The sequence below is a fragment of the Microtus oregoni genome, unplaced genomic scaffold (assembly GCF_018167655.1).
Source record: "Microtus oregoni isolate MIOR12 unplaced genomic scaffold, Mior012 000040F_ref0000088, whole genome shotgun sequence".
Taxonomy (NCBI): domain Eukaryota; kingdom Metazoa; phylum Chordata; class Mammalia; order Rodentia; family Cricetidae; genus Microtus; species Microtus oregoni.
Genome location: NW_024543207.1, coordinates 22,376,257 through 22,390,316, shown reverse-complemented (window position 1 = coordinate 22,390,316; position 14,060 = coordinate 22,376,257). Strand labels below are relative to the sequence as shown.

The window sequence follows — 14,060 nt, the reverse complement described above, 5'->3', positions numbered from 1 at the left end:
CATCAAAACAAACAAGCGCTGCCATGGTGACAAGGACCTAAACAAAGACTGCAGATACCCCAGCTGGCGCCACGCCTGCAGAGCCATGGCAACCTGCCCCAAAACAGAAATAGTTGAACTTTTTTCTCTCAAGTCCTGTCAGAGTCAGCAACTTCCTGGAGGTACCTAAGCAATTTCCTCCCAGGGCCCAAACTCCCATAGGAGGCAAAGGCCTCTGCAGCTGCCATTGCTGTCCCTCAAGGGACCACAAACACCCAGCTTTCATAATACCAACAGTGCCACCACAGCCACAATTTTCTTGGAAATCTCAATCCCAGAGTTCCCCAGTCCTTCTTGTGGATCCTTCTCAGTATTCTCCCACCACCCTGGTATTCGGGATACTGTACCCCTATACTTGAGGACAACATGAGTCTGAATCTTCTGTTCCTTAAGAATAGAGATACCCCAAGTGGGACATAGGTCATAGAGAACCTCAACAGAGTCAGGTTCTGAGAGGGAAGGAGAATTCAAAGATGGTTTAGGTGAAGGAATGGCAGCCTCTAGGGTCTCAAGGACCCAGGTGTGAAGGCAAAAGGAACATCAGAGTTTCTGGGCCTCTAGTGCAGGATCCTTACCTAGGCTTCCCCAGCCACCCAGCTGGACCTGCCCCAGTATGTGCCCATAGTGTTAGCAAGCACACCTAGTGTTAGAATATACAGCATGTATAGCTTGTCTGCCTAGACTAGCATAGTCTTGGGATTTCTCGGGGCTTCTGCATGGACTTGCTCTCCAGGACCTTGACTTGTAAGGCAGGAACCTGCCAAGGTTCCCAGGCATCCCAGAGTCTACAGAATGGCTGTCCTAGAGTTTGAGCATCTGAAGGTCTGCAGTCTGGGAACAAGCATTCCCTTCACATGGCTCACTCCTATGAGTCTAGTGCCCTCCCCACCCACATAGCAGGAAGGGCATGTGGAGCTGGAGTTCTCAGTCCTCTGACCCACATCATTCAAAGGACTCATAACCACATATTACCACCCACTGGGAGGCTGTAGAAATCCAAGTTCTACATGGGGTGGGGAAACATATAAAGACACACAACAGCTGGAAGGTAGCCTCCTTCAGAAGAAACTGGAGAAGCTGACTAACCTCTGGGCAGGTTACTTCTTCCTGTCTTCCAACAACACCTTCTAGAAGCACTCTCACAGACACAAGTCTCTGGGTCTCCCTGTTCTTGGGTTAGTTCTTGATTATTCTGTACCCTGGGTTTACTGAGGACATGGTGCCATAAGGGGCCTGTCTAAGGAGAAGAGCAGGAATAGTTCACTGGCCTTACTGGCACACCCTGCATGCTCCCAGTATAGGAACAGCTTCCAGGGGTTCTGGAAAGCTCAGGGTTGGGCCACCTGCTGGTGGAGAAGGAACACAAGGAGAGATAAGGTGAGGAGCTGTCCAAGTTCATTTGCCAGCTTAGACAAGGTGGTGAGGTCATAAAACAATCAGCTTTAACTGTATGCACATGCTAGACACAGCTAACCTAGGTTTTCTAGGTCTCAGTGTTGCGGGACCCGTCTACTGGCCTAGCATGAGCTCTTAGCACCAGGATGAGAGAACTGGCTGTATCAGAGGCTCTAGGGCTAATCATTTTTGCAGCCTGGGTCAGTGCCCCTCACTCACGGCTGGCCAGCCTACCAAAGCACCTCTGTTTACTAGGACCCACCTGCCTGTCCCTGCCTGGAACTGTCCAGTTGAACCCATAAGGCCAGTTTCTCTGAGGAGGCTGCACATCCCCAGGGGACAGGTAGGACAGGTCATGTGACCAGCACAGTGAGCTCTACCAAGCCTGGGAAAGTCCCTCACAGACAAGGCCCATGATGGGTGTCAGTACCCAAACTCAGGGGCAGTCACTTTGGTGAAGTTTAGAGGGTCTCAGGGACTATAAACATCAAGATCTCTGGGTCATCTATGCAGCAACAGCAGTATGGAGGTCCTTCAAGCTGACAGACATCTTGCTGCATGCATGTGCTTGTCTACACTCTGTAAACTCCTCATGGCTCCCATCTCCAATGACTATGTTGTTCTATTTAGGGACTCAGGGAAAAGAGCCATCTCCTGACGCTTTATCTTGGGCCCTTCCCATAAAAGCAATGGAATGAATACAATAAGTTCAGTAGACCCTCTTCTGTAAGGGTCACACAACATTGCACACAGATGAAGCTGAGGAGAAAGAAGTGTTAAGAAACCCAAGGACCATAGTCTAGAAGTGCATAGGCACTCCTGGCCAAGTGCCTCCCAGATAGAGGAGCTGGTGCCAGTATTATTGCAATGGAACCCAGCCAGAAAAAAAAAAAGTGCTTTTGCAGTGAGCATCAGGGTAAAGTGATCACATCTGAGCCACTAGCCGTAATTTTTTTCTCAAAGCCTAACCCACAATAATTGAACTTCAGGCCAAAGTAGGTCTAAGACATCACAGGAACAGGACCTGAGATGGTTGGGAAAAGGGTATAGGGGTAACTAGGGTACACACAGCATCTGCTTTCAGAGGTCAAAGCTCCATGGAAAGTCTTTTCTCCAGCTTTTCACTGGGTTTGGAAGCCACGGGGAGACAGAGCAAGAATGGACCAGCTCTGATTTCTCTTCAGAGCCCCCTAGGGTCAGTGGGGGTCTGGAAGAGGGTCAGGATGCAGAGCCCCTGGGGATACATTTCTCAGGCTTTCTCAGCCTTTGAATGGTTCTACAACCATTCACACCTAAGATTCTCCACACACTCTCTCTCGTGTACTTTGTACAATAGGAAGTTCTCTAGGGATCATGGGGTTGAGATTTTCTTGCTTTGCAGAATCTCAAACTCCTAGTTGATATCAGCATTGGGATGGGTGGAGACAACCAGGCTCTGGCTCAGTAATCTCCACAGAGTCCCTTCCTAGGTGCTGCCAGGACTTTGAAATTCCTGGCTCGGTATTCCTTCATCTCTCTCAACCAGCATCTGGAGGAAGGCTTCATCTGGAACAGGAAGATGTCAATATCCCCAACCCCTGGTTATGGTACCCTGTATCTGGTAATCTGGCTTACTTCACCTCTTCCCATTGGGACACATGCTCAATCCCTCCACAATTCCTGGCATGAGATACTTGCTGGAGTTCTCAGGAAGAGTTCATCTGCCAGGGCACCTCTTCCTTTCTCCTCTAGGCTGAGTACACAAAGTACAACCCAGGGCGCAGGGAAGACTTTCTATACCTAGAGAACACCAACAATGACCAGAAACCACAGTGATGAAGACCACATCACCCACCCAAAGCCAGGGGAGGAAGTAATGCCCAGCTGGTACCACCCACAGAGATCAACCACAGGACTTGACAGCACACTGATGTTTGACAACACAGAGGCGAATGGCCACTCTCTGATCCCTATCACTGTGTCTGCATGTGTCAGCATTTCTTAAGAGCAAAATGAACAGAGATGGACAAAGAGCTGAAAGAGCGTGTCACGAGCCACGACCATATCCTGGAAACTAGGCTAAACAGGCCTGGCCCCCACACTTACTAACTTCATAGACTCAGCCAACGGCGGCTGGGTCTCTGTTCACCTGAGCAGATCCTGAGCAATAGCTCACTAACCTGGGTATTGGTTAGAGTTAATTAAGTTTTCTCAAGGCTAGAAGCCCCTACTCTGGCTACATCCAAGGCCAACAGACTGAGGCTAGGACCATAGCTCAGGACATGGCCAGGGAGTTCCAAGGCACTTAGGGCCAGTGTACTCCTCAGACTGTCCCAAACACTACAGGCTCTGTACCCACTTCTTAGCTTCAAGCCTCCAGAATCTGCAAACAAGATCCTTCACAGACTCTCACCGCTACTGATAGGAGCTCTGCCACCTAAGCCCGCACGACACTTACTTGATCTTGCTGAAGACAATGTCCACATCCGTGACAGTCACATTCTTCCCATCGATCACGTGGCAGTCCTTGCACAGTTTGGACCAGTTCTTGCCATGCATCTCCTTCCCCGTCGCTCTGGTGTCCCCGTGTACCGCAAACCGCCGGAAGGCCTCCTCCAGGGCACTGAGCTCAGGGGCTGCAGCTGCCCCTTCGTTGGCACCCTCTGACTCCAGTGACAACCTCTTGGCAGTCTTGTCCCTGGCTGGGTCTCCTGGGGACTTGGGTGGTGTCTTGTTGGCAGCTTTGGCAGGCTTGGCCTTGCTGTCAGCCATGTTGCTAGGGAAGAAGAAGAAAAGGGTCATTCTGCTTCTCACAGCCCATCTGTGTTCCTGGTCCTAGCTGCAGTATGTGGTACCAGGCAACAAGATATGGCAAGAGCTGAAAAGCACCCTCTCTGGGGGTTGGGACCCCTCTGAGCTGGATGCCCAGCAGTGTTGACCCAGCTGTAGGACCTGGCACTGACCCTGCCACCCTGACACATGCACACTCTAGGCAAAGGAGACAGGGTCTGACTCAGCAAAAATGGGTTCTGCTTAGGGTCTATAAAATGATGCCACCCTTAGGATCCGGGACAGTGCTCATGCCATGCTCACTGTCCCTCAAATCTGAGTCTTCTGAGCAGAACTGAGCCATGCTTTGGGGTGGCAAATGACCCTGGACCTGCTCTGGGATCCTAGAACATGTGGTTGACCTTTGGGCTCAGAGGAGGGAACCCATAAAGAAGCCTGAAGTATAGTCATAGTCTTTAGGTGTTGTGGGCTGTTGACTCCCAAGACAGGCAGACATCCCTGAGGACTAAGAAGACTGAGAAGGTCATGCCACCTCCCAGCAAGACTCGGGAGCACAAGGATATGCAGTGATCCCAACGTGGCCGCTATTGTTCCAGCAAGGGCAGGCACATGCCTTTTCCAGCTTGGGGAGCAGGGGTGTTGAGCTCCCAGTTAGCATCTCTGGGAACTGAATGCTTAACGGCTCAATGCAACGAGAACTCCTGGTACCGGCACATACTCCATAGAGGGTCAGTGACGAAGCTGAAACGTGCAGGCCCTGTCCAGACTGGAGATTTCAATGCCAATGTGGCCAAGGCATATCTTCACCACTAAGGGATGTGAAATGTGGCCCCTGCTGAACTCTCGATGGTATGAGTTGCATAAACATCCAGAATAACACAGATGACAGTCAGCCACAAAGCCAGATCCCCTTCTTGCTCACCCCCGTTGAAAATGGTAATAAAAGTATAACGGAAAAATTCAGCCTTTTTAATGAGAGCCTCTTCTTAAGGCACTCCAATTCACCCCAAAATGGAGCTTCATGGTGGTGGTGGGGGTGCAGAACAGGGCAGATGAGGACAGCAGGATTAAATCAGAAGCTGTAGCCGAGTTGAAGCTCAGGAGTTCCTTCATCCCCACTAGACATGACTCATCGTGAATCAACTCCATGCACCTGATAGGTTATCTGAGCTTCTGTCCCAGGCTTCACAGGATACTGAAACACGAGAGGGGCTCTGCCCTTCTGAGGACTGCAGGACACTAAAGCAAGCAGCGGATTCAAATCAAGCAAAGGAACTGCGAGCAAACCAGCAGCAGGGTAAAGGCACATTAGGACAGCGAGGGCATGTGTCTCACACTGATGCGGCCAGTCCTCATCAGCCTGGTGCCAACTGTGTTCTGTCTAGGTTCCTACAGCACACTGGCCCCGCAAGATAGTGAATAGGACCCAGGGCAGGGATGGCCCTCACTTTGCAGCCCCACCACTGTTTATCTGCTGTAGTATAAAGGCTTCTGGGTAGGACTCATCCCTAGGGATTTCAGAGGGAGCTCAGAGAGCTTTTTAGTTGTTGTGACACTCTAGGAAGATTGGTGATCATCACTCAGGAGTCAGGGCAGCAGCTCAGGCAGAAAGATACCTGCACAAATCAATAGGAGACTGAAGTAACAACATCCAAGTTGCTTCTCGTCTGGAAAGCAAAACTTGCCTAAACTCAGCCCTGGGATAAGTCAGCCTGGAGTGTTTTTGGACCATGTGGCAGAGCAGCTGGCATCTATGGCTTCACCGAGTAGCTGACAGCATGGCCACACTATTTTAAAGCCCCGGTGCCAAGATTTTTCAGCAGTATCAGCCCAGCATGAGTTACCACCACTACGTAGCAACCACAAGGCACCAGCAATACATTTGCACAAAGGATAGGCTGAAACAGGAGTTGAGACCCTTCCCTGGGTGGTGCTCAGAATGCACCTTGGGGGCTGCAATTAGGCCTTCAAACTCTGCTTCCATCTTTGCTTTGCTTTACCCTGAACATGTATTACCTGCATAGCATAGCACAAAAAAAAAAAAAAAAAAAAAAGGTTTTTAAAAGTAAAAGTAACAGTGGGTTAGGTCCTAACTGTGGCTATCCAAAGACAAATAGACTATTATTAGGGCTGCTGCGCTCTCAGAGTGGACTGTAAGGACACAGGGCTCTTATCCACGGGCTGTCTTTCTAGTGTGACCTGCTCCATTAGCTCTCAAAGGCAGCAGTGAGAAAAAACTGAATCTGAAGAGAACTGAGGCCTCACCCAAGGCATCCTGGAATATGGAGACCTACGGGATTAATTCTCCCATAGTGTTGTAGGATGGCTGGCTGCAGTGTTTCCCCACCTCCATTCGAAGACTGGCTTTCTGGTTTTCCTGCCCCACAGCATCTGAGAAAAACTTAAAATTTAAAGAGACCTTAGTGTGTCCCAGCATGTCCCTATGATTTCCACCGGGGAAGTTAGGCCATTTAGAAGAGGTTCCAGAAAGGCACCAACTCTCAGGTATACTCTGCACTTCCAAGGTATGAGTCCTATACCTCGAGTATGTATCCAGAGGCTATACCTTATAACCCTTTCCTGATAGCCTATGATTCATTGTCTCTCAGCCAGGAGGGATATACCCCAAACTTCATCCTAACCCTTTCCTGATAGCCTACGATTCATCGTCTCTCAGCCAGGAGGGATATACCCCAAACTTCATCCTACCAGTATGAGCCCCTTCCTGGACCAGTCTCCTTCACCAGTGATTTCCTGGGGAGCCAAGAGAGTAGGTGTGGTGGAGGAGAACAGGGGCACCAGCTGGTGACCCAGCAATGACGGCTTATGTTCCCTGAGGGGTCAGGAGGACAGAAGATGGTAACTTATCCACCTCAGCACTGAGTTCAGGGACAGACTATGTTACCAGATTTACATCTTCAGACCAGGCCTGAGGAGGGTAGGGGAGGCCAGCTAGAGGTAGAATTACAGTTCTTCAGTGGGAGGGCACATGGACAGATGCCAGAGACAGGATTTTCTGCAAACTCTGAGGACCCTTTAACTCAGGCAGGGTTTCTTGCATCCCATATACCCCAAGTCTTCCTTGCCAAGGAAGCCCACAGGAAATCAACTGGACCTCATTTTTCAGAATGAAAAACTTGTACACATGACCTCCACCATCAAAAAAGAAAGAAAAACCTAAAGGTGACAAAGGAGAGACTTTGTCGCCAAGAATCAACTGCTACATACCTCAGGGCACAGCCCCATTACAGGAGAAATGGGATGAGGGGATCAGAAAATTGACTATAAGCAGGAAAAAGAATCTATTACTACAACTAGATTCCTACAACCAGGACAAGGTGCCCATGAGCAGAGACGGTATCCGTGAATGTGATGAGTGTCGATGAATAAGACCCACACCACTCAATCCCTGACCACCAGATGAGCCATTCTCAGTCCCACAGGCCTCATCGGCAAAAGTGAGGCCAGGGACAGCCCATTAGAAAGACAAGAGAAGTCTGTCTAAGATGAGAAGAAATGGACAGTCCCCTTGGAACTCACTTCCTCCCCTTCACTACATCCCACCAAGGCCGGAGTCCTGTGGGACCCCATGTTAGAACAGGGTGAGGGTGACCGTGTGGGATCTGGACACATCCAACCAGCCCTATGTGTCTGAGGACGGGGCACAGGCAGCCTTCCCTGTACAAGCTCTGTACTTCAGAGTGTACTTATACACAACACATCCTTTGATAGTTGTTTGTTTTATTAATAACACAGCCATACACCCTGCTCCTCGTTGGGATTCTCCATGTGAGTGGCCTCTTACAGTGGAGACTGCCATCCCGTGCAAAGTGAGCTCCCACAAAGTGGGCATTTTCTGAATGTGAATCTCCTACAGAAGCAATACCAGAAGCCCAATCTATCAGGAGACCCAGCCAGGCCCCCTTGTCACCCGTGCCTTATCTACACAGTTCATCCAGAAGCCTACAGCCCAGGGTATGACTAGGGCTGACCAGGATGATACGGTCTCAGAACAGTCGCTAGGACTGGAGTCCCAAGGCCAGGCTGCTGCCTACAGAACCAAATTCTCACTGTTTCTAGGTCAAACAGAACACAATTCTCCTGGGTGTTGTAGGGAAAGGGGAGCCCAGTATCCATGTCCACTCATTTCCTATATTCCCGGCCTGAGCTGGACTACAGGTAGAGAAGGACTACATGTCCCAGAAAACCCCATACTTAAGTTAGGGGAATCCTGGGCAAGGAGACTAGGAACCCAAGGAAGGTAGGAAACTGAGGAAAGTCCTAGACCCCTCTACACACCCATGTCCTTCTTTGTATTCACCATCGAATGCAACAGAAATAAACCCAGAACTCCCCAAAGCCACTGGCTGCTCTGCCCAGCTGCCCAGCGTCCCTACCTTCCTGCAATTCACAGGCCTTCCTTACAATGTAGTCCTGACTGCCCCTCGGTAGGGAATACAAGGATACAGCCCACTTTCAGGAGTGACCATTTGAACTTCTGGTTTACAGTTCTAGAATAAGAGAATGAGGACAGCCACCAGTAAAGGTTGGGGGGGGGGGTCACAGAAATACCTTCTAAAATGATGAATGCAACAAGCCCCGTCACTAAACGGAAGCCTAAGACTGGGCATGTAGAAGAACCATGAGACATTCGGGAGTGTCAGTGACTCCTTCAGGTTGTCCCCACTGTCTAGCCAGGGCCCTCTCGATGGCTTTAGAGATGTGAGTGGAGAGTAAGAGGGTGGTCTAACATTTAGTATGAGCTCCAGGCTCTAGACAGTTGTCTAAGGCCAGCAGAGAGTACTGAAATCAAATCCCATCATGCATCGTCTGATCAAACACCATTTCTAAACCAGCCTCCAAAATATTTCCAATACAGCATTCTACATGAATCCATATGGATAAAAAAATCAAGATCCATGTTCTGGGATTGAGCTACATGATCACTCCTTCGAGTACCCATCTCTCACAGTGACACGCCAGGGTCTGCCACCATGCTCCCTTTAGACGCTCCATGGGCGGGTCCTGAGGATGCTAACGACCCTGTAAACGACTGGTTCCTAACTCAGCATCAACACAGCTTCATGAACACCAATGTACATGAGCACTATCAAGTTGTACACCACACATCTGAGCATTGTCCTTGGATAGTGAGGGAGGCTGTGTAGACTGGCCAGTGGGTGCAGCTGGCCTGGAGCCAGGCAGCTACCTAACAGGGGATGACCAGTAGTCCCTCAAAACCTTCACCTTAACACCAGGACTTATGTATGGGACCGGGTTTGAAAATAGGATTTTGACAGGAAGTCAACCTAGATTATCCACACTTGGGAGGTAAATTGTACACCAATTCCCTCTGTAAGTCAGAAACCAGATAGTGCCGTGTCTGCATGTATCCCTCCAAAAGTATGAGAGCTTTGGAGAATGGATTAAATCAGGTTCCTGGTCTCTCATGAGTGGAGTAAGACCTCTCAAGAGGGCTGTAAGGAATTGGCTGAGGCTTTTCTACCATGTGATGACATAGGGCTTGACCTCTCCTCTGGAGTATGCTCCAAGAAGGCACTATCTTAGAAGAAGCCACCCTTATCAAACCATGACCCTGCAGCGCCTTGATTCTAGAGTTCAGCCCCCAGAACTATGAGAAATACATTTGCGTTCTGTATAAATTCTCCATCCTTGGTATTTTGTTAGAGTAGCATAAGTAGACGAGAGAGAGAGAGAGAGAGAGAGAGAGAGAGAGAGAGAGAGAAAGAGAGAGAGAGAGATAGATACAGGAAGATCTCCAGACTGTCAGAGTGTCAAGGCATAAGGCCAGAAATGGCTGAGTTGAGGGCAAGAAGGGCTTGCCAGAACCAGGGCAGGAACACAGTTTATCTGGAGTATTGAACTTCCGGCATGCAGAACTGCAGAAGAATGGGTTTATGTCATGTTACATCACTCAGCGTCGCTGTCGTCACATAGCTTCTAAGCTCTGACCAAAAGGGAAAGCAGGACTCTAAGACATGCAGAGGCCCCATGAGTACAAAGCCACAGGACGGAGGCAGAGGGTCAGACGGGGCTACAAGAGGGGGTACACAGACAGGTAAACAAAGATGTAGACTAGGCACATGTCACATCCACAGGGAGCTTGAGGAAGCTAAGCTCCTGTGTCTATCTACTACTGTCCAGAGCCAGATACTCTTGGGTAGGGAAGACTTGACACAGAACATACAGAACAGACTCCCAAAAGGGAAAAAAAAAAGATTCTAAATAGCACCAGACTGGAGTTAACTTCTGCTTATCAACGAGTATTAAGAGACTAAAAGGGCAAAGCTCAAATAAGGAAAGATTCTTCTTCTATACAACAAACACTGAGTTGTCCAATATATAAAAAAGCCTCTATAGTCAATTAGAATAAAAGGAGATTACTCAACAGAACAAGACAGTCCAGGGGAGAGCCAGAGAACACAAGAAATGCCAAGCTTCATTAGTATAATCAGGAACGTGCAGGCACGACCCCAAACCAGAAACCGGGCACACCTTGCAAGGTGGGAACATTTAAGACTGACCTAGGCAGTTGGTGGTGGGATATGAAACACAGAGCACCGCATGTGGAGGGTAGCTGGTGGGACACCCTATAAAGCAGCACCCTCAGCTCACTACATCTGAAGGGGCTCATAATCTGAAGCCCAACAACTTCAGTTCTTCCGGAGCCTTTCAGTTTGTAGAAGAGTCCAAGGCATCTATATCCTTGATCTCCCAACAGGGAAGCAACCAAAGACAGCTGACAGAAGAGGCTCAGAGGGCAGGAAACTAGAGCCATGGGTGAATCTGCTTAGGTGAACACTAGTTAAAAGAAGGCAGCTCAATAGAACCGTAGCTATATGATTTCATATGTGTAAAGGTCAAAAAACACAGGCAGGAGCTAAGATAGCGCACAGGGATATATGTTCATGAGGTGAAACTAATAAGACCCTTCCACTCCCACACCTTCTACCACGGGGCAAAGGGCAATGGGAATGACTGCCAGGAGGAAACTGAAATTACAGCACTGAAGCAGGGTCCCTGTGGGAGGGACCTTGAGGGGGCAGCCATCTGGCAGAGCTCACTAAGCCTGGCAGGTGGGAGAGGAGCTTGGGATACAATTCATGAACTTAAAGACTAAAGAAAGCCTTACATTTGGGCATCTAGACAGGACACCACAGCTCACAGCTGTGAATTACATCACTGTACAGTTAAGAGAGATGATGGACCCAAATGGTTTCGTTCATCATCAGGAAGTTGCATTCTGTCCATGCACTTTACCCTGATAACAGTAAGCCATCTGTGGGTCACAGAAACCATATCCTCTGGGACCCAAGCAGGGCTGTTTCTGGAATTGGCACAGGACATCAGGAGGAGGCTTCCCCAGTGCTGCAGAGGGAAAACGGGGCATAGAGCTGAAGGTGCTGTGGGATGGTACTGTAGGTCCTCCGTGGGGCTGCCCTAGATAGGGAATGCCCTAAGTAAATGATGACATTGATAAAGGATGTCATAAGGAGATTCCCGTGGGTCATGGATGTGGCCATGGGTGGTGGCTGACGTGGGTGAGGTTGCTTTGATTGGGGGGTGTTGTAGGTAGTGGGATGCTTTGGACAAGGGAAGTCCTGGCCATAAATAGAGGATGCTAAGGTTGAAACACTGACTCTTCTATATGAGGAAGCCGATCCTACCAGCAGTAGGAGACCCCACCAGGGTGGTAGGGGCTGGCCACCATGTCTGAACCCAGCCTGTGGCTGAGCAGCTCCAACCCTTCCTAAACGCCAAACGCCATCATAAACCCAGGACACGCACAGGACCGATTACCAGGACAGCAGAGCCTGTCCAACGCAGTAAGAAGTGGGAAGCTCCATTCTCCTGCATGGGTGGGCACAGCCTTTCTGTGTGAGTGGGGAGGGCTGGACAAGGCTGCAAGGTCCCTTTCCCTGGCAGAACTGAAATCACACCTCCTACAGGCTCCTCCTTCAGTTGCGGGCTATAAATAGGCCAGCAGGCACTGCTGAAGAAGCCAGTTTTCATTCTCTGTGGAACCCAGCAGAGTTGTTTTCAGGGCCCAGAAATTTCCAGAAAAATTCGGAGATTTCTCACAAGCCTCCACCCCCTTATGGGTGATTTCAATTTTCTCACATGAAAATTTCTAATGTTTATAAAAACTTCCAAAACCTTAGGTGATAGTTAAAATAGCTATATTCCACAACCTCAAGGAATGGAAACGGTGGACCCAAGGATCAAGCTGCGCACGTTACCTTCACTTTGCCATCGGTAAAGACAAAGATTTTCAATGCGTCACTTGAATTAGGGCACCTTTCCTAAGGGTGGGTCCCTGTTGCAATCATGAGCTTTTCTGAATAGAGGAGTCCTTTAGAGACACTAGGCTCAGATTGTGCCCCTCCCCCTCGCCAGTCCTCAGGGGTCACGTGATGGGAGAGGGGCTGGCACGCGAGCACAAACAGCAGCCCGCCGCCAGAGAACCCAGCCGAAAGCTAATCAAGCTGCCCCTCCAACCCCCCATCCATTGCTCCAGTCCTGGAGAGCTCACACCGCCTATTCAGGCCACCTACGCGGCCAAGAGAGCCCAGATAGACAAATGGGCGCTGGGCCAAACGCCATCATAAACCCAGGACACGCACAGGACCGATTACCAGGACAGCAGAGCCTGTCCAACGCTGTGCCACAAAGGGCCACTCGTCTTCCTCACCTCGTTTCAGGCCTCGTTTACATAACCGAAACCGCCGAGGAAGGCTCGGATCCTCCCTCTCCCGCACTCAAACATGGGTGTTCAAAATGCGACCCTGACAGAACCCTCGCCATCTCGATTGCGACATTACAGGTTCGCAAGAAGGGTGGAGGAGCGAATGGGCTCTGTCACCTACAGGACATAATGCGGGCTCAGGATTTGAGACCCGTGAACGCCCAGGCAGCTCCTGCTCCCAGATGCACGGATCAGGGCAGTGGCTTCTCTTTACACCGTTTCCCACCAGGTTCCACGGGCAGCGACCCGAGGCCCGGCGAGGCCTAGCACCTGGGTCTGGTGGGGAACAGTGGGGTGCTTTCAGTCCACCGTATTAAGTGGCGACGCAATGCGCTTGGCTCAGTGTAAACGCATACCCATTCTTGACACCACTGCTCGAGGTCTCCAGGAACCACCGCTCCAGCAGTGGGAGCTGATCGCGCTGCTGCAGAGAGTGGCAGGTGACCAGCCTCACAGACCGGAGGCGCCCTGAGCCTAGGGCCCCGGACCCGTGCCTCGGACCACGGACAGCGCCCAGCGCTAGCTTACCTCTAAGACGAGTCCACTGGTGCGCCTCCGCGACGAGACTTGCGCCCGGGGCGCTGAGCTCTCTGAGCCGCCAGCCCAGGCCCCGCCCTCCAGCCCTGCCCACGCGCCCCTCCTCCTGCTGCCCCGCCTAGGCGCGCGCTGAGGCTCCTCCCGACCGGAGCGCGGCGCACCGAGACCGGAGGCCGCTACTGCCTTACAAGGCTGCCGCAGGCACTGCCGGCCTCTGGACGCAGCTCTACCCAGGGCGCGGTCGTCGGTGGAGCTGTGGAGCGTGGGAACCGGGCAATGGTTGGGGAAGAGCTAGTGGGGCACACCTGGCCTTGGGGCGCCGGGCGTGCGGCCATTCCCAAGAGGGGAAGCTGAGGCTGGTGGCGCAGTGAGCTTAGCCGGTTGCTGATTTCTACATAAGAGCTTGGTGCGTATGAGCAGATGCTGGCCGCTACCTGTCTGAGAAACATCCTGAGAGTCTGCTGATTTTCCTTCCTTCTAGGGATACTTGCCACGGAATCTCTACCCTGCTGACTCTGTGGTGAGGTCATGGCCTCCCTGCCTCTGTAGAAGG

General features: G+C 50.8%; 1 protein-coding gene across 1 annotated transcript in view; it reads right to left on the bottom strand.

Annotated features, from left to right (window-relative positions):
* LOC121433639 (tubulin polymerization promoting protein) overlaps nt 1-13,599 on the bottom strand; it is a 30,044-nt gene extending 16,445 nt beyond the window's left edge. The window contains exons 1-2 of the mRNA XM_041632116.1: nt 13,499-13,599; nt 3,872-4,189 (exon numbers count right to left, since the gene is read on the bottom strand). Of these exons, the coding sequence (XP_041488050.1) occupies nt 3,872-4,185 (314 nt within the window). The 5' untranslated portion in view covers nt 4,186-4,189; nt 13,499-13,599. The remainder of the gene's footprint in view (nt 1-3,871; nt 4,190-13,498) is intronic.
* Between the last annotated feature and the right edge of the window lie 461 nt (nt 13,600-14,060).